The sequence below is a fragment of the Protomyctophum bolini genome (assembly GCF_963924005.1).
Source record: "Protomyctophum bolini genome assembly, chromosome: 20".
NCBI classification, from domain to species: Eukaryota; Metazoa; Chordata; class Actinopteri; order Myctophiformes; family Myctophidae; genus Protomyctophum; species Protomyctophum bolini.
In genome coordinates, this window is record NC_137881.1 from 34298029 (window position 1) to 34321774 (window position 23746).

Genomic DNA, 23746 nt, shown 5'->3' on the forward strand with positions numbered 1-23746 from the left:
CTGCTGCGTATGATGCGTCGAGGGGACTGGTATACTACTCTCGATCTCAGAGACGCGTATTTCCACATCCCCATCTACCCGCCACACAGGAAATTCCTACGGTTCGGTTTCAGGGGACAGATATACGAATATCTGGTCCTTCCGTTCGGACTGTCACTGAGTCCGAGGACTTTTGTGAAATGTACGCAAGCAGCCGTCGCTCCGCTACGTCAACGGGGCGTTCGGATAGCAATGTACGTGGACGATTGGCTAATTTATGCGGACTCAGAGTCGACTCTGCGACTACACACAGGATGGGTAGTAGATCACCTGACGTCTCTGGGCTTCAGCATAAATTACGCCAAGAGTGTCCTAATGCCGAAACAATCGATAGATTACATAGGCATGACACTGGACGCTGTGTCCTTCACGGCGCGTCTCTCCGACGAGAGAATTCGCTCGTTTCAGTCATGTCTAGCCTTGTTCCAGACGGGCAACAAGGTCCCGTTCCGGACTTGTCAGAGGCTGGCGGGTCTCATGGCTTCTGCGATATCCGTTGTTCGGCTAGGCAGACTGTACATGAGACCGTTTCAAAGATGGATGCAGTCGTTAGATGTGGGTCAGCATCGTCGTCATCGGCTTGTGAACGTGTCGATAGGGTGCTTCGAGGCGCTACGCCAGTGGAGAGGCACTCAGTTCCTCTCGGAGGGCGTGGTCATGGGGATGGTCACATCCCGGAAAGTACTCACGACGGATGCCAGCCTGTCTGGGTGGGGTGCCACCCACGAGGGCAGGACGGCCAGGGGTGTATGGAGTGGCAGCACCAAGTCTGCCCACATAAATTACCTGGAGCTGATGGCGGTGATGTTGGCGTTGCAGCATTTCGAACATTTCATCAGCGGTTCCCATGTCCTGGTCAGGACGGACAACACGACGACGATGTGCTATATCAACAAGCAGGGGGGACTACGGTCCACCAAACTGCATGTGCTAGCACACAGACTGACGTTATGGTGCGACGAGCACCTTCTGTCGGTCAGGGCCTCCCATGTTCCGGGACTCCTGAACACGGGAGCGGATCTGTTGTCCAGGGGCCGGTACCTCTACGCGGCTTGGTCGCTGCACAAGACAGTGGCCAAGCAGATATGGGAGAGGTTCGGCGAGCCACGAGTGGATCTGTTTGCGTCGGAAGAAAACAGCAAGTGTCCTCTGTTTTTCTCCATAGCAGGGACGGCGCCGCTGGGCTTGGATGCCTTGGCGCACCATTGGCCCCGGGGCCTTCTTTACGCCTTTCCCCCGCTGTCTCTCATCCTTCCCACACTGGAGAGGGTGAGGACGCAGTGCCTGTCGGTGATCCTAGTGGCCCCAGGATGGGGCTCTTGGAGGTCAGACATTGTCCCTCTCCTGTACGATCGGCCCTGGCAGCTTCCAGTACGCAGGGACCTATTGACTCAGGCGGGGGGCGAGATATTCCACCCGCGGCCGGAAGATCTAGACCTCTGGGCCTGGCCCGTGAAAGGCTGAATCTTGGCGCGGAGGGTCTTCCCCAGAGCGTCATCAACACTATTCAGTGTGCGAGGGCGCAGTCGACCAGGGATGCCTATGATTTGAGATGGCGATTGTTTGAGGACTGGTGTTCACCAGCTCAAGTGGTGCCTTTTCAAGCGCCAGTGAGGGTCGTTCTGTCGTTCCTCCAGGACCTCTTGGATAAAGGCAGAGCCTTTATTACTGTCAAGGTGTATCTGGCTGCTATCTCTGCCTGCCACATCGGTTTTGAGGACAAGACGGTGGGCCAGCTCCCGCTGGTACGCCAGTTCATGAAGGGAGCTAGTCGTCTCCTTCCGGTGACTAAGTCTTTGGTCCCTTCATGGGACCTTGCTTTGGTTCTGGACTCTCTGTCCCGACCACCGTTTGAGCCCTTGGAGGAGTTGAGTATGAAGCTATTGTCGCTGAAGACAGCGTTGTTAATAGCTTTGGTGACCGCTAAGAGGGTCGGTGATATCCATGCGTTGTCCACGAGTGCGGAATGCATGAGCTTTAATGGGGATGCTTGAAGACCAATCCGGCGTTTTTACCTAAGAACCGCCTGGCTACCCCGGTACCGATGGACCTGGTGGCGTTCTGTCCGCCCCCCTTTGCCTCTGAGGAGGAGAGGAGGAGGCATAACCTCTGTCCGGTGAGGGCATTGAGGTTGTATTTGGACAAAACTAAGGCGACAAGGAAGACTACACAGCTGTTTGTCTCCTGGGATCCCAAGACTGTGGGACTGCCTATCTCGAAGATTAGGCTTTCCCAGTGGATCGTGGAGGCTATAGAGCGGGCTTACTCTGGTAGGAATATAGTGCCTCCCATAGGGTTGAAGGCGCATTCCACGAGGGGTATGGCGTCATCCTGGGCCCTCTGTAGGGGGGTCTCTGTTCAGGATGTTTGTTCCGCTGCAAGTTGGGCATCGTCTTCCACTTTTGCCACCTTCTATAGGCTGGATGTGACAGCAGCGCCGATGGCGCATGCGGTCCTGAGCGTGGCCTCCAGTTAGTGGAGTGTCTCGGCTCCCTGGGGGGACATTGGTCTTCTCCAGGGTGCTGAGCTGGTTGTTCTGTCGGCTCCTCTTAGGCGCTTATGACAGACCTGGGCCTGGTTGGCTTTCCCAAGGAGGGGCAGTAGTCCTTTTGGGGACGTACTGTGGTCCTTGCTCACAGATGGTACGGGCCCTAAGGGTCCAGACTTCGCGATGACAATAAGGGAGTTAATAAAGTCTCCCATAGGTGAGCAGCCTTGCTAAGCTGATTAATATAACTAGGGGTTACGTATGTAACCAAAGTTATATAACAGCGAGCAAGGCTGCTCACTAGGATTCCCTTCTTGTTGCTTGAGAAGAGAACAATTGTTATCGAATGGAGACTAAGGGACGTTGACGCGCTTTATACTAGCGCACCGGTGGGCGGTTCTCAACGTCATCACGTCTCAAAGTCCCAGCCAAAATTGTCTGTGAGTTTATATAATGCTTCTGTGTTTACGCTAGGGGGCGCAAACTCCCATAAGTGAGCAGCCTTGCTCGCTGTTATATAACTTTGGTTACATACGTAACCCCTAGTTGTCTACGGAGATAGTTAGCTCCCGCATAGGGCAGGACTTAGCCCCACAAGCAGAACCCAAATGTACTGAAGTTTCTGACACTTTTTAGACTCAGTACATTGGGTCCTACTCCACCGCCGGGCTGCCACCAGGTATGCACACATAAATACAATGTAAACACGTAAGGAGAAAAGAATCTGCGCCGTATTACGACGTTTTTTTCTGTGACATACCTCTGAGAATATCTCCTGTGTCGCGGAAGCCGTTAAGTATTTTTAATCTAAGTTTGATTAAAAATGTCGCTTCTTCCTACCTTGTTTATTGACACCTCATTGTACCGCCTATCTGGCTAGCTAGTGGCGCTATAGCTATGACGTAGCCGGCACAAGCCAACCGCACATCGGGAGGCGGTACAATAAACGGTAAATAAACAAGAAGAAATCAAAGCGACCTTTTTAATCAAACATGGATTAAAAATACTTAACGGCTTCCGCGACGCAGGAGATATTCTCAGAGGTATGTATAGGTACTTATAGTTTGCACATTCGGAAGCCATAACAGGAAAAAACGGCGTAATACCGCGCAGATCGACTAAACGAGGAGTTTGTTTATGTCCGCGTTCCAACAACCGCATTAGAAAATTTAGTAATGTTCAGGAACCCTACCCTAAAGCTTAATGCCAAATTTCATGAAAGCTTTATGGAGGGTTCCGAGAGGGGCTAGGCAGGACTTAGCTGGGAAGAGCAGAAGCTCCGTCTATACATAACATAGGGCAGGACTTAGCTGGGAAGAGCAGAAGCTCCGTCTTGTCTGGGTTCAGCTTGAGGTGGTTGGAAGACAACCACTGTGAGATGTCAGCCAGGCATGCAGTGATGAGAAGTGGTGCATTCTGGGTAGTGTAGTGTAGTCATCCACTGTGAGATGTCAGCCAGGCATGCAGTGATGAGAAGTGGTGTATTCTGGGTAGTGTAGTGTATAGTCATCCACTGTGAGATGTCAGCCAGGCATGCAGTGATGAGAAGAAGAGACATGGTTAATGGTGCTTCCACTTGCCCAGGCATAGAGCACCGAAGTCTGACGTCACTTTCAGTAGAGGGCGTCAGTCCCCAGGTTCATGTATTTGTTTAGTTGCATTGAAATCCCCATTGAGGCGATTTTAGATCGCCTCATATAAGAACTGTGTTTGAAAAATAAACATGTCACCCCGGCCGCTTCACTCATATGGATATGAAGAATCAACTGACTGAGAGAAAACGCTAATGTTACTGCTGCTGAATTAGTTAGATTTTCGCTAGAAGCAGACTGTATCATTATATGAGTGACTGACTGTTGCAAACGATAGAGAGACAGCTCCCTGACAATAACGCAGAGACAGCTTGTTTATGTTTGGACCACAACGCTTATAGTAGACGATATTAAGATCACCCCATGTTATTCTCCATAGAGAAATTACTTCCGCGAACCAGGGGAATCGTCGGGATGAGCGAGTTACGTCAGGACTTCGGTGCTCTATTATTATTGTATTGTGATCTAGTGTTCTGTGACTTTAAGAGTTCAGGCGGTTGCCTTTAAGGAAATGACGTAACCTACCGCACTTCCAATTTCATATTGGCTTTGAAAGCGGTAGGTTGTGTTTATTTTGTTCTGCAGATTATTTACATATTATGATATATGTACCCAAAGTTGTTATAAGACACATACTGTGTTTTCATGGTACGGCATCTGCTTTATTTCCAGCAAATGTAATGTGGAAAACATACGAGTCAGAGAGCAGAGCAGTGATTGCCTCATTGTCTTTTGTACAGAATAAATCTACTCACTGCTGAGATCCTGCATTATGGTGCTTCAACGCACGATCACATCTGTTACACTGACAGTCCTCTGTCTGAGGAGAGTTGATCACATCTGTTACACTGACAGTCCTCTGTCTGAGGAGAATTGATCACATCTGTTACACTGACAGTCCTCTGTCTGAGGATAGATCACATCTGTTACACTGACAGTCCTCTGTCTGAGGAGAATTGATCACATCTGTTACACTGACAGTCCTCTGTCTGAGGATAGATCACATCTGTTACACTGACAGTCCTCTGTCTGAGGAGAGTTGATCACATCTGTTACACTGACAGTCCTCTGTCTGAGGATAGATCACATCTGTTACACTGACAGTCCTCTGTCTGAGGAGAGTTGATCACATCTGTTACACTGACAGTCCTCTGTCTGAGGAGAGTTGTTTGTGACTGAGCTTTATAGTAGACCAGGTGTGGCCACCACCCAATCAAACTGCTGGTGTCATATAGGGGATCGCCAGAGCCGGCCAATCCGTGGAGAGGAGCAATTCAGGGAGCCAACAGGCTTGTGTGTGTGCTTTGCTTCCTTCAGGCAGTGTTGTCATGTCTGCTTATTATAAGCAACCTTTGACTTGTTTTTTTCTGTAAAGTCACTTGCAAATACATTATTGGTAGTTGTTTAAACCATCCATTGGTTTCCCACATTTCTTCCAGATTAATATGTAATTGTCCACAGACATCCATCTGATCAGATTAATATGTAATTGTCCACAGACAGATTAATATGTAATTGTCCACAGACAGATTCATGTGTAATTGTCCACAGACATCCATCTGATCACATGAATATGTAATTGTCCACAGACATCCATCTGAAATGATCTTGTGCCTTTTTCATTAAAATGTTTAAAGAATATTCAAAATATTTCAATTCATTCTCAATGTGTTTTTAAATAGCAGATGTACAACCTCAAAATGTGTCGCTGCAGTGAGCTTGTAGATCAGCTATTTTCATTTGTGCTTGTTCTCATAGAACTGGCCACTTGTTTCTCTTGCAAAACTGCAGGCAACACAGCAAGAGAAAGAGGAACTTATGCACACACAAACGCAAAGACTTATGGGCTATTTCTGACGAATTCAGAAACGGGTCTCATGGTTGCAGCAAACGTATTTCCTGTTTACATGCAAGGTGCCTGGGGTGCATACTTAGTTTAGACTAGTCATTGGTTTAGGTGTGCTGCCCCGTGGGAGGTTATGGTAACTGTTATGATAAAAGCACAGGTCTGCTGCAAAGGTGATATTCATGTATGAAATGGTAAACTTCCAAACATCAATCTTTCATCAAATTTAGAGGCCCTCATCTATGGAACTCCCTATAGATGCTTCAATTAAACCCTCCATTATCCTTAGGCCAATATTAAAAAAACATCTAAAGAAATATCTTATTTCTTCCTCTCTTTAGATTACATGTTTTACTTTGATGCGTTATATTTTCTATATACTGTGTGTGTGTGTGTGTGTGTGTGTGTGTGTGTGTGTGTGTGTGTGTGTGTGTGTGTGTGTGTGTGTGTCTCTCTCTCTCTCTCTCTCTCTCTCTCTCTCTCTCTCTCTCTCTCTCTCTCTCTCTCACCAACAGAGCAGAATCCCAAACAGCTGTAGCCAACCGGTAGGAACCACATTAAGCCCAGATCTATTTCAGTGTAGTTGGGGGGAAATAATTAACCAGCATGTTTGTTCGGCTAATTAATCAATTACCACTCACAGTATTATAGTAGCAGAATTATCTCGTTAAAACCAACTTTGACTTTTAGAAAAAAACTATTCGCGGTATAATACCCTGCATTCTCAAATATAATGAATAACATCTTGACAATACACCGATAATGCGTAACGTCGAGTAGCCTACTAATTATAGCTATTTGTAACATGCTCACTGCATGTTGATTACGGTATACTAAACATGCATGTTAAACATTTTGCGCAATAGTCGATAACCTATGAGCTTATTCAAAGGATGCTATGTGTATAGGCCTACAATTTAACTCGTTATGTGGCCTATAATTAAAATAAATAGAACACAGATCATAAGTAGGTCTCTATAAAGCCCTTATAATTTAGTCCTACACACTTTTATTTTAGATAATGACCTTACAAATAGTAATTAAACTTTTATTTTAGATAATGACCATACAACTAGTGATAAAATGTTTTTAATGTTCTGAGGTAAAAAAAAACGAATGCTTTTTTTTAACGTTGCCAAATTTGCCTTAGTTTATATATTCTCTGAAGTATATAGCCTTATATCTATTTTATCTGACATAACAGGCCTCAAACGAAGGAAAATCTATAATAATAATAAGACGTATTAAGCTTTATTCGTCCTAGATAATGAACGACGGAGTGTGGCGGTCAAGGCGAGCCTTATTATACATGAAGTGATAAAGTATAGCCTCGATCAAGTTCAAGTTCACATACAGAGCGACCACTGTCATAGTGTCCCCCTACCGGTGGAGAATGCACAGACAGATTGTGCATGTGCAAATGAAGGCAAATGTTATAACCAGAAACCTAATTGCTTCCTAGCCGAGAGAGAGAGAGAGAGATCGGGACACGCAAATATAGAAAAGAAAGCATGCGTTTAAAACCCTATACAGCAATAAAGGGACGTGTTTTCATTCGCTTCTCTTTTTACCTTGTCTGAAACTTCGTCTCGTCTCTCCCCAACCATGCACTAAATTCTATAGAGAGCTAATGATTTGAAGAGGTTTCCTTCCCTATACATTCTTTGTTTTATTGTTTTTTTACATAGGCTACTAGTTGTTTACATGTCATGGCAATAAAGGCTTCTGATTCTGATTCGGAAGTAATATTACTTATTTCTAAAGTATAACTAGTAATAGCTAATAATTATGTAATGTGACTCTGTTTGATACAGAGACAGTCATGGCGGCAATACTAACTGTTCAGGTCAGCAGAGAAAAACTTAAAAAAAAACGTAATAATAATAATAGCACAGGCAGAACCTTCACTGCTAGAGCATGACTGAAATAAATGTCAGAGCTGAAATCGACATGTAAATATGAAATGAATGCTTACACATGTAGCTAGGTGTAATGTTAGATGGATTTTCTTAGCTAGATTTGCTATATGGGTAAAATAATCAATCAATCAAATCAGTTAGACATGGTGAGGAACAAGTAGGTTGACGTGTGCTTCCATGAAGTAGGCTACTGAAGAAAAAAACAAACAGTCAATCAAGTCAATTTATTCATTATTGCTGAATCAGTTTTCTCATGGCACTTCAAGACCATACCTACGTCATTCACCCAACAGTTCCAAGGACAAACTGTCCTTTTCACAATGCATTATGGGACAACTTCAAGGTATATAGGCCTAAAGGGTAGTGTGATATTCTTTGGTTAAAACAAAAAAAAAAGTTAAAAGGTTAAAGCATTATATTGTGACAGTAATCATTGCTATAGGGCAGTGGTTTTCAACCCTTTTCATAGCAAGGTCCATTATTTATTTGGCATTTGAGCCACGGAACCACCATTTTATGAGATTTAGCCTCAATATTTTGTTATCATAAGATTTTGTCCACCATTCCATGCTGTGTTGATGTGGTACCATAGGAGATAACAGGCAAATAACACTTCTTCTACATTCTCTAATTGTGTAGACCTCTTGTAAATTAAGTAATGCAGATGTTTAACAATATTTTAACTCTTGAGCGTGTATCCAAATGAACCCAAACGGGTCCACGTGTTTTCATTTTACACTCTCAAGAGTTAAAGATCTATAGCCTAAGGGTCCATTTGGTTACCAACTCTCTATCATTTAGCTGGGGACCACCTGGAACCCCCTCAAGGTTGAGACCACTGGTTGAGAACCATTGCTCTCCAGCTCTTTAAGAAACAGAAAATACATTTTCAGGTATTAGTGACACATTTTCAGCCAATCAGGTCAGGATAGAGAGAGAGGAAATGAGATATCTGGCTGGAAAGACCTTGGCAACTAGTTAGAGAAAATTAGCGAAATATCAGCCCAATCTTGAATTATCACCATAGTCATAGTCATCCACATAGACACTCTGTGTCCTGCATGGTGTTCCGTGGTGATGGATGCAACCAGAAATCCAGTCAACATATTGGTAGACGTTGGCGTAGACGCCGGGTACGGCAGCACCGCATGTGGCGCTCCCCCAGCTCACCAAGCCCGCCATGTAGTAAACCCCACCGTCCTTACACATCAGGGGTCCGCCCGAATCCCCCTAAGAGACAGGATGTAAGGATGCATTCTATTATAGCCTACTACACCTTTACATTCATCCTTTCATTCTATTATAGCCTACTACAGCTTTAAATTCATCCTTTCATTATATTATAGCCTACTACACCTTTACATTCATCCTTTCATTATATTATAGCCTACTACACCTTTAAATTCATCCTTTCATTCTATTATAGCCTACTACACCTTTAAATTCATCCTTTCATTATATTATAGCCTAGTACACCTTTAAATGCATCCTTTCATTCTATTATAGCCTACTACACCTTTAAATTCATCCTTTCATTCTATTATAGCCTACTACACCTTTAAATCCATCCTTTCATTCTATTATAGCATACTACACCTTTACATTCATCCTTTCATTCTATTATAGCCTACTACACCTTTAAATTCATCCTTTCATTCTATTATAGCCTACTACACCTTTAAATTCATCCTTTCATTCTATTATAGCCTACTACACCTTTACATTCATCCTTTCATTCTATTATAGCCTACTACACCTTTAAATGCATCCTTTCATTATATTATAGCCTACTACACCTTTAAATTCAAGGCATTCCTTGAGAAGATTTACAAAATGTTTCCTACTACTATTTATACACCAGTAAACTATAATATATACTGTATGCGTGTGTGCGTCGCTTTAGGTGGACACGACTACGGCACTCGGTCGCATTCACACCTCTACTTCACCTCTACTTCGGTACACTCGATGCGATTGGGGGGTGGAGTTTGAATCATTCTTGCATATACAATTTGCTGCGTTTGCGTTCACGCTTCGCTGTAGCAAGGAGCCGCAGCAAGGCACTTTATCAATGTGTTCAATTCATAAACTACACAGTGAAATATATGGTGTTAAAATGATACTGCTGAGCTATGTGTTGAAGTTTGAAGTAGGCCTATAGGCTATTTGAAGAAAGTCCCCACTGGGATCCCCACACACAGTGACAGCGCTCCATACGCACAGACCACACAGACCAAACATTCTGTACACTGCAGTGTTTTTTGTTTCCTTAATGGATCATTGCCAGTGCTATAGTTGGCCGCTAGCGCGCCAGTGCCAGACGGTTTTAAAAAATAACCAAAAATGGCCGACAGGATTCATTTTAAGTTGCAGTATAACATCCTGGTGTGAAGGTGACCTAATACACTCACGCACCCACGCACACTTACACTACAGGAGCCAACTTTTCCCAACTTGTCTCCTGCACAGATCATGGTGCCGTCCAGGTTTGTATGGAACTCCTGACAACGCTCGTCAGACATCATGGAAAGCTGGCCATGTGACATTTTGTGTGGGTGGTCAGCTGAGGAAGAAGAACACACACACAGACAGCTCAGCTAAAAATCCTTCTAGGACATCTAATTTCAGCTTTTCGTCCCATGTATTGTTATAGGAGCATATAGGGCCAGGGCATAGCAGTGGCGGCAATTTTATGGTGCCACTCACAAATAGGCCATTTATTAAATAAATGTATATATATATATATATATATATATATATATATATATATATATATATATATATATATATATCTGTAGGCAGAGACGACATATCTGCGGTGTGTATATATATATATATATATATATATATATATATATAAAACCGTGGGAGGTGCAACTCTAGTTAGCAGGCATAGACATCAAAAAAGGACTGCACACTCCATGGAACAGAGACGGACAACTTACTGCATCAACTTATTTATTAGCACGATGCGTTTCGCTGTGAGCTTCGTCACAGGCAAGCAGCTATAAACTACACAGGTTCATCCCAATGTTCTGGGCATCTTTGTAAAGTTAGTGTTAGTAAAAAGCAGGTAAAAGAGTAACGTTTGAGCAGACTAACATCAGTCACTCTACCATTCAATGTAGTAGAAACCTCTGAGTTTACACCGCAGATATGTCGTCTCTGCCTACAGGAAATACGTTCGCTGTGACCAGGGGACCCGTTTCTGAATCGGTCTATAGGCTACATGTCCTTTAGTTCATACTGAGGAACATAGTTACCCACAGTCTTTTCTCTAGCGCCACCATTAGGCCAAACCCTCCAGTTGTACAAAAGTAACTCAAAATGCATGATACTGGACACTTCATCATGACCTTTCCTTGGTAATGTTTAACACTGCTGGAAGCCATTTGAACATTGAAGGATAATGTTTAACACTGCTGAACATTGAAGAACACAGTGGAATAATAGAATAAAGAACTCTATTAAGAGACAAACTGCATCATTATACAGTAACTGCTACATTATACGATACATGTAACATGGGAAATTATACCTTATATATATAGACTAGTGCAGCTTTTATTTAAGGTGTGATTAGTGGTTGGATACGTACCATATTTAGTTTAAGGTGTGATTAGTGGTTGGATACGTACCATCTTTAGTTTAAGGTGTGATTAGTGGTAGTCAGTGGTTGGATACGTACCATCTATAGTTTAAGGTGTGATTAGTGGTAGTCAGTGGTTGGATACGTACCATCTATAGTTTAAGGTGTGATTAGTGGTAGTGAGTGGTTGGATACGTACCATCTTTAGTTTAAGGTGAGACACCCCAGGTGAAATCATGATTTTTCTTTTTTTTTTTTTTTTGCTATTTTGCTTCCTAAACATGTTTTCTTTCAAACTAAAGCAAAATACACATTAAAAATACAGATTTAGATGTTTAGTTGGATAGTTTATTTAAGCCAATGACAGCTCGTTTTTCGGGGTGAAAAGCCACCATCTCTATTTTCATGATTGGTTGTTGGTACAAAGGAAGTGACCATATTTGGATCAGACCACAGTCAGCTTGAGGTCCAGACCTTTCCAATGATATATGCCATTATATGTTGTTGCCAAGGTTTGGATGAGATATTTTGTCTCAAAATAGTGGCTTCAAATAAAACGTTTTGGAATTTTACAATACAAATCTTTAAAGGCCGTTTTCTCAAAATAAGTTTTCCTCATACTTGGGACAAAGAATCTCCACTTCAGTTGAACTCACATACACCAAACTTTCCAGTCTTATTCATAACTATATTCCGCAGACATTTACACATGGATTTGTTGATATATCATTCACAGCCTGATTTACATCACATTTTATACCAAAAAAATGCCGAAAATTGGGTTTTTTATGCCTGTTGACACTATTTTCTGATTTGTGGAGTGATAATTAGAGATATCAAAAATCCCATGTGTAATTTTCTTTGTCTCTAATGTGTCAACAAAATGAAATGATAATTTTGAACCTGGCTTTATCCGATCTTCAGATTTATCGTCCCGAAATGTATGCAAATTAGCGCATATAATGCCTAATTTGCATATTTAAACATATAATTTCAGAAAACTTGTAATACAAAAAATCTTAGTTTTAATATAAGTAATCAACTGGAGAAGTTTCATTGTGATAGCTATTATTTAACTTTTTTTCCCTATTCACCTGGGGTGTCTCGCCTTAAGGTGTGATTAGTGGTAGTCAGTGGTTGGATACGTACCATCTATAGTTTAAGGTGTGATTAGTGGTAGTCAGTGGTTGGATACGTACCATCTATAGTTTAAGGTGTGATTAGTGGTAGTGAGTGGTTGGATACGTACCATCTTTAGTTTAAGGTGTGATTATTGGTAGTGAGTGGTTGGATACGTACCATCTTTAGTTTAAGGTGTGATTAGTGGTAGTGAGTGGTTGGATACGTACCATCTATAGTTTAAGGTGTGATTAGTGGTTGGATACGTACGATCTATAGTTTAAGGTGTGATTAGTGGTAGTCAGTGGTTGGATACGTACCATCTATAGTTTAAGGTGTGATTAGTGGTAGTCAGTGGTTGGATACGTACCATCTATAGTTTAAGGTGTGATTAGTGGTAGTGAGTGGTTGGATACGTACCATCTATAGTTTAAGGTGTGATTAGTGGTTGGATACGTACCATCTATAGTTTAAGGTGTGATTAGTGGTAGTGAGTGGTTGGATACGTACCATCTATAGTTTAAGGTGTGATTATTGGTAGTCAGTGGTTGGATACGTACCATCTATAGTTTAAGGTGTGATTAGTGGTTGGATACGTACGATCTATAGTTTAAGGTGTGATTAGTGGTAGTCAGTGGTTGGATACGTACCATCTATAGTTTAAGGTGTGATTAGTGGTAGTCAGTGGTTGGATACGTACCATCTATAGTTTAAGGTGTGATTAGTGGTAGTGAGTGGTTGGATACGTACCATCTTTAGTTTAAGGTGTGATTAGTGGTAGTCAGTGGTTGGATACGTACCATCTATAGTTTAAGGTGTGATTAGTGGTAGTCAGTGGTTGGATACGTACCATCTATAGTTTAAGGTGTGATTAGTGGTAGTGAGTGGTTGGATACGTACCATCTTTAGTTTAAGGTGTGATTATTGGTAGTGAGTGGTTGGATACGTACCATCTTTAGTTTAAGGTGTGATTAGTGGTAGTGAGTGGTTGGATACGTACCATCTATAGTTTAAGGTGTGATTAGTGGTTGGATACGTACGATCTATAGTTTAAGGTGTGATTAGTGGTAGTCAGTGGTTGGATACGTACCATCTATAGTTTAAGGTGTGATTAGTGGTAGTCAGTGGTTGGATACGTACCATCTATAGTTTAAGGTGTGATTAGTGGTAGTGAGTGGTTGGATACGTACCATCTATAGTTTAAGGTGTGATTAGTGGTTGGATACGTACCATCTATAGTTTAAGGTGTGATTAGTGGTAGTGAGTGGTTGGATACGTACCATCTATAGTTTAAGGTGTGATTATTGGTAGTCAGTGGTTGGATACGTACCATCTATAGTTTAAGGTGTGATTAGTGGTTGGATACGTACGATCTAGTTTAAGGTGTGATTAGTGGTAGTCAGTGGTTGGATACGTACCATCTATAGTTTAAGGTGTGATTAGTGGTAGTCAGTGGTTGGATACGTACCATCTATAGTTTAAGGTGTGATTAGTGGTAGTGAGTGGTTGGATACGTACCATCTATAGTTTAAGGTGTGATTAGTGGTTGGATACGTACCATCTATAGTTTAAGGTGTGATTAGTGGTAGTGAGTGGTTGGATACGTACCATCTATAGTTTAAGGTGTGATTAGTGGTAGTCAGTGGTTGGATACGTACCATCTATAGTTTAAGGTGTGATTAGTGGTAGTCAGTGGTTGGATACGTACCATCTATAGTTTAAGGTGTGATTAGTGGTAGTCAGTGGTTGGATACGTACCATCTATAGTTTAAGGTGTGATTAGTGGTAGTGAGTGGTTGGATACGTACCATCTATAGTTTAAGGTGTGTTTAGTGGTAGTCAGTGGTTGGATACGTACCATCTATAGTTTAAGGTGTGATTAGTGGTAGTCAGTGGTTGGATACGTACCATCTATAGTTTAAGGTGTGATTAGTGGTAGTCAGTGGTTGGATACGTACCATCTATAGTTTAAGGTGTGATTAGTGGTAGTGAGTGGTTGGATACGTACCATCTATAGTTTAAGGTGTGATTAGTGGTTGGATACGTACCATCTATAGTTTAAGGTGTGATTAGTGGTAGTGAGTGGTTGGATACGTACCATCGATAGTTTAAGGTGTGATTAGTGGTAGTCAGTGGTTGGATACGTACCATCTATAGTTTAAGGTGTGATTATTGGTAGTCAGTGGTTGGATACGTACCATCTATAGTTTAAGGTGTGATTAGTGGTAGTCAGTGGTTGGATACGTACCATCTTTAGTTTTGCCCCATCCAGCGACCACACACTCCTTTCCATCGGGGAAGAGCTGGTTTGGCAGACAGGCATATTTAACATAGCTGGTTTCCTTGGCACAGAACGGGTCATCGGTGAATTCCAGCTGGAGTAATGCTGAGACACAGGAAACAGAATAGAACAGTAAATAATAACACGGCGGTGGCTCAGGGGTAGAGTGACTGGATCGTAAACGCAAGGTTTCCAGTTGGAACCCGGGGTTCAGGGGACCTTAGTATAATCTGATAGACAGAAGGAATTGACTTTAAATGTCGTGAGACATGGCTAAAGCATTTCCGGGGGTCCTCAGCCCAAAAGGTTGAGAACCCGTGTTCTCTAGATAACATCACCTGTACCACTTGTTATCTAGACACCAGTAAGAACCCCTGATCTCTCTAAAACTGCCTCCCCCTGGCTAGCCGGGGCGCCTGATGGAGGGGAAAGGAACTGGTCGGAATAACGTGTCCCTTCCACGCGCTACGTCGGAATAACGTGTCCCTTCCACGCGCTACGTCCGGCCGGGGAAATTCCCGTGTCAGAGTTCTGTGTCAGGGTTGCCCAAATATGGAGTGTTGTTGTGATGTCAGAACAGGCCAGCCGACTCGACACCGGGCACTGCCCTCCCTGTGGGGGTGTGGAACACTGCCCCCCTGTGGGGGTGTGGAACACTGCCCCCCCTGTGGGGGTGTGGAACACTGCCCCCCTGTGGGGGTGTGGAACACTGCCCCCCTGTGGGGGTGTGGTGGGGGTGTGGAACACTGCACTCCCTGTGGGGGTGTGGAACACTGCCCCCCTGTGGGGTTGTGGAACACTGCCCCCCTGTGGGTTTGTGGAACACTGCCCCCCTGTGGGGGTGTGGAACACTGCCCCCCTGTGGGGGTGTGGAACGACACTGGGCACTGCCCCCCTGTGGGGGTGTGGAACACCGCCCCCCTGTGGGGGTGTGGAACACCGCCCCCCTGTGGGGGTGTGGAACACTGCCTCCCTGTGGGGGTGTGGAACACTGCCCCCCTGTGGGGGTGTGAAACACTGCCTCCCTGTGGGGGTGTGGAACACTGCCCCCCAGTGGGGGTGTGGAACGCGTGTGGGGCGGAGCGGTTCTGGAGTTACGTGCCTTACAGCCGTCCGTATACACACCAGTGTGGTTTTTGGCAGAAAATTAGTTTTCACTTAGTGAATTAGTGTTGGTTTAGTTTTAGTCGACTAATTGTCATGAGATTTTAGTCGACTAAATCTACGGTCGATTTAGTCGACTAAAATGTATTTTGTCGGGCCTTGATGCCTTGAAAATAGCCGATCTACAAGCCATGACGCGTTGTGAGCTGGTAGATCGGCTATTTTCAGCATGCAACCAAATGTAAAATGACTTATACTGGGGGCTCCATTTTCGTCACCGCTAAACCCCTTATCCCTAAACTTCTTTGCCTTTTTCTACTATTTTGAAAAACATTTTTGAATAGTTCAACTAGCCAATCTACATTGACACTGACAAGCTTGTAGACTGGCCATTTTAACTATTCAAAAATGTTTTGCAAAATAGTAAAAAAAGACAACGAAGTTTAGGAATAAGGGCTTTAGTGCTGACGAAAATGGAGCCCTGGATCTCTTGTCCACTAGTCCCTTCCTAACATTTTAGTCTAGTTTTTATTTGTTGACGGAATTGTCAGTATATTTAGTCTGTTTTAGTCATCATAGCTTAGTTTTAATTTAGTTTCCAATAGTTTTTGTCAGTGGAAAAATGTAGTCGACGAACATTTTTCGTCTTAGTTTAAGTCGATGAAATCAACACACGTACTGTACAGACAGACAGACAGACGTACAGACAGACAGACGTACAGACAGACAGACGTACAGACAGACGTACAGACAGACGTACAGACAGACAGACATACAGAGATAACACCAGATTAACCCATTTTGAGCGGGAACCGCTTTTGGTGATTAATTACATATATTATGTTATAATTTAGCTATTGAAAAAAATGAAAAATCGTTAAAATGTGCCTCAAATCTTTCCGAAAATTGTCATGATTTAGAAAACTTTTTTTTATTTATTTCGACGTCAGGCCTGAATGGGTTAAGGTAAGAAATCAGCCCGTCTGTAAAAGAAGACATACAGTAAATTAATGGCCTCACCAATGTCATTAGTAGCAACACCAATGTTGCCTATTTTCCTGTAATCCACATAAACAAAGTCTCTCTTCACGGAGATGACCTGGTCTGACTCTTCTTTGCTCCCGATGTCCACTCCCCCCACGACCACCTGCATGTCCTTGGTGCTGTTACTGGAGAAACAAGCAAGTCAGTAATTAAGACCACCTGTGCATGTTAGCACCTTAGAGTATATATGAATAGAGACGGCACCCTGAGGCGAAATGGACATAGTGGCCGAATTTGGTATTGCAGCTCGAGCCAGCGCTGGTCCGTTGACTATCATTGTGCACGTTCATGTTATTGGGGCCATGACACGTGAACGAATGTTTCATGCGTGAACACGCACAAACGGCACAATGATAGTCAACGACCAGCGCGTTCATGTTATTGGGGCAATCCATCCCAGAATGCACTTGTTCCTAGGAGTGAAATCGCCTCATGTGCTTTTGAGCAACTTAATGCAAGTGGATGGGAGGAGGAATCCGGTGCCATCTCTATTCATATATACTCTAAGGTTAGCACATGTTAGCATTTAGAGCAGCTCATGTTACCACATGTTAGCATTTAGAGCAGCTCATGTTACCACATGTTAGCATTTAGAGCAGCTCATGTTACCACAGCATTTAGAGCAGCATTACCACATGTTAGCATTTAGAGCAGCTCATGTTAGCACATGTTAGCATTTAGAGCAGTTTACATGCAGTGAGCAGCAGTGAGGACCCAACAGGACGCGATGAGGACGCCTCCACAGGCGTGTCCGAACGCGTTAGTTGAGTTTTTGTCTCTGCGCTGCAGGGACACCTGCCACGGATGGTCTCCAGGACGGGACAGAGTGCCTCCGCTGATCCTGAGTTCATTGCCGGTCGGGTCCATGAGCCTGCCGCACTGGCCTGGGTCAAATGGAGACAACTAGAGCATGAGAGCCAGGGAGATAAGTGTGTGTGTGTGTGTGTGTGTGTGTGTGTGTGTGTGTGTGCGCGTGTGTGTGTGTGTGTGGTACATGAACATGCATTTTGTAGGCTAGGAAATTCAAAATTTGTTTTAATCGACCATTATTTGGGAAATGACCTGGTCATGTATGATGCAGTCTGACACATCGATGTTGAAATGACCTGGTCATGCATGATGCAGTCTGACACATCGATGTTGAAATGACCTGGTCATGTATGATGCAGTCTGACGCATCGATGTTGTCAGTTACTACTGAGTAGAAATGACCTGGGGCCCCTTCCACAAAACTTGGATTAGAGATTAAGCCGGGCTTTAACACATATCCTGGCTTAATATATCCTGGATCAGTGCTTAACCGGTTTCATGAAAGCTGGTTGATCTTGCCAGATTAATTTAACCAGTTAACCTATGTTGAGGCTTGATTCGGTTTCATGAAAGTGATGCTACATTAGTTACCATGGAAACTAATGCTTTGGATTTAGCCTGCTCCGAACCAGGCTAACAGACAGGTTTAACCTAATCCTGATGTCTTTACTGTTCATTAAGCAGTCAACTGATCACAAACCAATGATGTTTTCCAGATGTATTCAATTATTATGGGTTTATGTTGCCTTATTTGTATCGGTCTGCATTAAAGGACTAATTTAAGCACTATATAAAATCAAATAACCAAAATATATAGGCTGCACAACATCATGACAGCTTGTGAGCTTGTAGATCAGCTGCTTTTGGTGAATGTTCCCCATGAATAGGTTTGCTGTCGTGCAAGTGCACGGTTAAGAATAATTATTATATTATTATTATTTTTTTTTGTAAAAGTGAAAACCACTAAAAATTACCATTACTCATTGTTTTACAACATATTACCATTGTAACGTTTCACCCACTACTAGTCCTACATACTTACACCTAGAAACCCCATTCAAACCTATTTAGGTTCATCCTACGGTGGACATGTGTGCCTGAAAAGGAATCTTTGAAATGTTTCAAAGTTTTAGAAATATAGTGCTTTCAAATTTGAGACATTTATAGGCAGATAGTGGCACTTAAAAAAATCACTTTCACCTAGAAACTCCATTCACACATTGTAAAATTCAGCTTACTGTGGAGACACATGCTGGAACTTTTTACTTTGAAATGTTTTGTAGTTTATGAGTTATTTAACTTAAACGCCCAATGCATTCACAATGGCAATAGCACAAACTTTGGCATGCTACATGAACCCATGACCCTCACCAGTCTGGCCCCTGTCTGGACAACAACCCCCTTCCCCAAAGGTAGCTCCCTCAGAGGAGGGAGTTATGGCCAAATATCACAATGCGACAATATCATTATGCTTACAATATTAAGAATTCTGTTTTAAGTTAATAGTAGTGGTAAAATGTAAACTATATTTTTGGGGTAGTTAATCATTCAGTCTATCCACTATTGAGAGTATGTTCTCTTTAATTACAGCAGCAGTATTTATTTTAGAAGCTTAAATCCTTGTATCAGTAAGTCTTGAATAGATTAGTAAAGATAATGAGATATACAGAAGGGGGCTATAATGCAACTATTAAGGATGCAAACTACCTTAATACCCCATGAAGAAGAAGGATCAGTAAATCCGTGATCCTCATAATGGGTCTAGAGACAAAAAGCCAGACTGTCTATTAAGCCAGGCTTGCTGATCCCGGCTCGCCAAATCCGCCAATTCTGAGCCTCGCTTGGCTTTAGTGGAACGGAATAAACCAGGCTGTAAAGATCAGGATTTAAAAAGCCTGGCTTTGGCCCAAATCCTGGATTAGTTAATCCAAGATTCGTGAAACAGGCCTCTGGTCATGTATGATGCAGTCTGACACATGGATGTTGAAATGACCTGGTCATGTATGATGCAGTCTGACACATGGATGTTGAAATGACCTGGTCATGTATGATGCAGTCTGACACATGGATGTTGAAATGACCTGGTCATGTATGATGCAGTCTGACACATGGATGTTGAAATGACCTGGTCATGTATGATGCAGTCTGACACATGGATGTTGAAATGACCTGGTTTTGAAATTACCGCGGCGCAGTGTTTAATCGCCTGGTAGAGACAGATATGATCAATTAAACTTACCGTAATATCAAACAACAACAACAGCCATTAAGTCATCAATAATGTTTTTAGAACATAGTTAATTCTAAGTAATTGTAACTTGGCAGGGATTCATCGTTTGGCAAAGTGCTGTTCACTATTTAAAGGTATATTCAGTGATTTCACTTAATTCAAATATCACTTCTTTTTTTGTTTTGTTGTTATAATCCTCTCTACTATAGAGTGTGCTGACCATATAAGGAGTTCCTCCCTGTCCCCAGTTAACCCCTGGGGGTCAAAAAACCGTAGGTTTCGTTTTTGGCTCTCTATCCTGATTGGATGAAAGGCTTTGCCTCCTAGCCAAAAACGAAACCTACGGTTTTTTGAGTGAAATCACTGAATATACCTTTGATTTACAATTACAATTTACAATTTAGGCATTTGGCAGATGCTCTTAATCCAGAGCGACTTACATTAAGCAAGAACAAAAGCATGGGAATACATCACATAAAAGCATTTATCATGAAACATGCATATAAGCTAAGAAAGTAACAGTGGAATATCTATATAATGAAACTATACATATAACTATACATATATACTACTATGCTATAAATATGTACTATGGCGTGCTATGACTACATACAATGCAATTCTAGTGCTGTCTACATAACATGCTATAAGTCTGTATCAAATGCTATCTAAGTCTACAGAAATGCTATCTAAGGGGGTAGGGTAAGTGCTATGGGCCATGATGGAGTCTGAAAAGGTGGGTTTTCAGACTACGGCGGAAGATTGGGAGTGATGCTGCAGTTCTGACTGCAATGGGAAGTGCATTCCACAGTTTTGGACCCAGAAGGGAGAAGAGTTTGGGACGTGTGGAGCGTTGTCCCGGCGTTTTTAGTGAGGGTACTTCCAGCTTCCCTGCGTTGGCTGATCTGAGTGCGCGGGAGGGTTTGTAGGGTTCGATCATACTTGCAAGATATGGGGGAGCCATACCTTTGGTTGCTTTGAATGCCAGCATCAGAGTTTTGTATTCTGTGCGGGCAGCGACCGGGAGCCAGTGGAGGGAGCGGAGCAGGGGGGAGACATGTGAGAATTTTGGCTGGTTGAAGACCAAGCGAGCTGCGGCATTTTGGATCAGCTGGAGAGGCTTAAGTGCACATGCTGGTAGGCCAGTAAGGAGGGAGTTACAATAGTCGAGTTTTGATATTTTAATATGCAGGATTTACACCCGGGTTCTGTGCGCGCACCACTGGTCGCATAGAGTGTGTGGCATAGAAATGGTATTCACTCCTTCAAAGATCTTTATATTGATTTCTACAGATACGACATTTTTTAACACAACACACTGCTTCATTTCCAAACATACCTCCCAACTCATCAATGGAATCTATATTTCTACCTGACCCATTGCTCAAAGGAGGTGTTTCTATTATTTATAATTCTCTCTCATGTTTAGATAATAATGCCTCCTTGGAGTATTTAAAAACTGCTTGGGAAAACGATTTAGGAATATCTATCACTGACGAGCAATGGTCTACATCTCAAAAGTTTTGGCACTCTTCTTCAGTATGTGCCAGGCACGGTCTTATACAGTTTAAAATATTACACAGGTTACATTTGTTCAAAGGAAAAATCAACAGAATGTATCCAAATGTGAATCCAGCCTGCGACAGATGTGGCCAGGCGCCGGCCAATCTAGCTCATATGTTCTGGCATTGCACTAAACTCACATCATATTGGCAAAGTATATTTAAATCACTGTCAGACATTGTTGAAAGACCTTTTGACGCGGATCCACTGACAGCAGTTCTGGGAGTCAGGGGGCCTGGGGTCGAACGGTTTAATAAAAAGGAATTGCGTGTTTTTTTCTTTGTTTTATTTTTTCTCATTTAAAAAAGAATGTCTGTAATTCACTTAATTTACAACAACATGTTGGAAAAGTTTGAGAGCAAGAGTGTCTGTTCTGTTGTCTGTTTTGTTTGTCTGTTCACACTTGTCATTGTTTAACTGTTTTTTGTTTTTTCACATTTATATGTCTTTTTTATTATGTATTGTATGTGGAACATTTACATTGCCTGTTATTTTTTTCATTTTTATAATTGAACAACTCATTATCATTGTCGATAATATTCTGATGTCATACAAAAAATGCCTAAAAAAACCAGTATTAAATATATATATATATATATATATGCAGGATTTACACACTGCTTTAGCTTGTATTCATTGCCATGTTTTAAACTGTATTTCCTGTACGTTTGAAACAGCTATGGTTTGTGTTGTGTGTATAAACACTGCATAATAATACCCCACTTCCAAACGAATGGTGTTGGTAGCCTACTTGGAATTTGTGTTCTATGAACATCGTTTATTAATTAATGGCTTTTAAAGCGAAATCGATAGTTCATTGAGGCGTGGAAGGCAGAAGGTTATTATATGTGTGTATGTATGTATATATGTGTATATATATATATATATATATATATATATATATATATATATATATCCCCCACCTCCCTGGCCTCCTCCCTGTAGTTCTTATTCCAGGCGTTATGGGATATTAATTTATTGTATTGTTAATTGTGTTGAATCATGTGTTGATGGGTTATTACTGTGTATTTTTGTTCATGGATTATTGTATCTTTGGCTCTGCTCTGGGGAGTCATTGATATCAGAGCTGTGTCTCAGTGCACAGATAATCAGATAATGTCTCGGTACGCAGATTATCCGATATCACATGAGCAGAGCCACACCGCCATACTAACATGCAGTAGCTTTGCAATAAATGGTTTATGGTCAACCTGAGCTGAAGTGTGTCAATGAACTTTGATGATCATATCTATAGAAAAGTGTCTCTTACCAAGCAAATATATCAGGCCATTGTGTTGTGTTGGATCATGTCCAGCAGTAAAGGAAAACATTCCTAGGCTTGTTTCATTTTCTAAAGTAGCGTTCCTTGTCGAGTGGAAACAAGGATCTGTGCCTGTGATCTGGCAATCCATGACGCCTACTTTTAAATTAGTAGTATTTTAAAGCATCTGCGTTTGAAAACCCAACACCCCACTGTTTATTCCGGTTGGGAGAACTCGGAACTTTACCCCATAGCTCCACCCCCCAGCTATATTGACGCCCCTGATGACACAACGCCGTGTGTATATGTATCAACACTGGTACTGACGACGAACGTACACTTACCTTCACATGTCAGAGTTAAAGGTGTCCATTTCCCAGCCACACAGCTCACATAGGCATGTCCTCCGTTCACAATGTATCCCACCATGCAGGCGTAGAACACCGTCGCTCCGGGTGCGTACCTGTTCGTCATTGGGGTGATCATGATTCTGTTCGAACTGTAGACCTCTGGACGGTCACAGTGCGTTGGAAGCTTAGCTGTGGAGAGATGTGTGTATTGTGTATTTTTATTGTGTATTATTTGAACGTCTCATTACTAAATCGCCGCTACCTCGCGGTTACGCCTCTGATGACTTTTAACCCATTCTGGACGGGAAACACCCTTTTTGGTGTTTTAAGCATGAAAAATAGCAGATCAAGCTCATAGCAGCCGCACTATAAGCTTGTAGATCTGCTATTTTTGAAGAATCTTGAAAATGTAGTGCAAATCTTTGAATATATATTCTTTCACAGTGAACGTTTTTAACTCGAATCTTTGCTTCTGGGGGGGGGGGGTTCCTGGAACAACATATTTTCACAC

General features: G+C 42.5%; 2 protein-coding genes across 2 annotated transcripts in view; both read right to left on the reverse strand.

The window, feature by feature from the left end:
* Positions 1-23746, reverse strand: part of LOC308335354 (plasminogen-like) — a gene marked incomplete at its 5' end in the record, with an annotated part of 214670 nt that overhangs the window by 168247 nt on the left and 22677 nt on the right. The gene's annotated exons all lie outside the window — the stretch shown is intronic.
* Positions 1640-23371, reverse strand: LOC308335853 (elastase-1-like; the record flags this gene model as incomplete). Its single annotated transcript, XM_080793072.1, has 8 exons — positions 1640-1962; positions 2055-2120; positions 8907-9114; positions 10314-10447; positions 14841-14978; positions 16998-17146; positions 17713-17905; positions 23230-23371. The coding sequence occupies 8 exons, from the start codon at positions 23369-23371 to the stop codon at positions 1640-1642; spliced, it is 1353 nt and encodes a 450-aa protein (XP_080649198.1).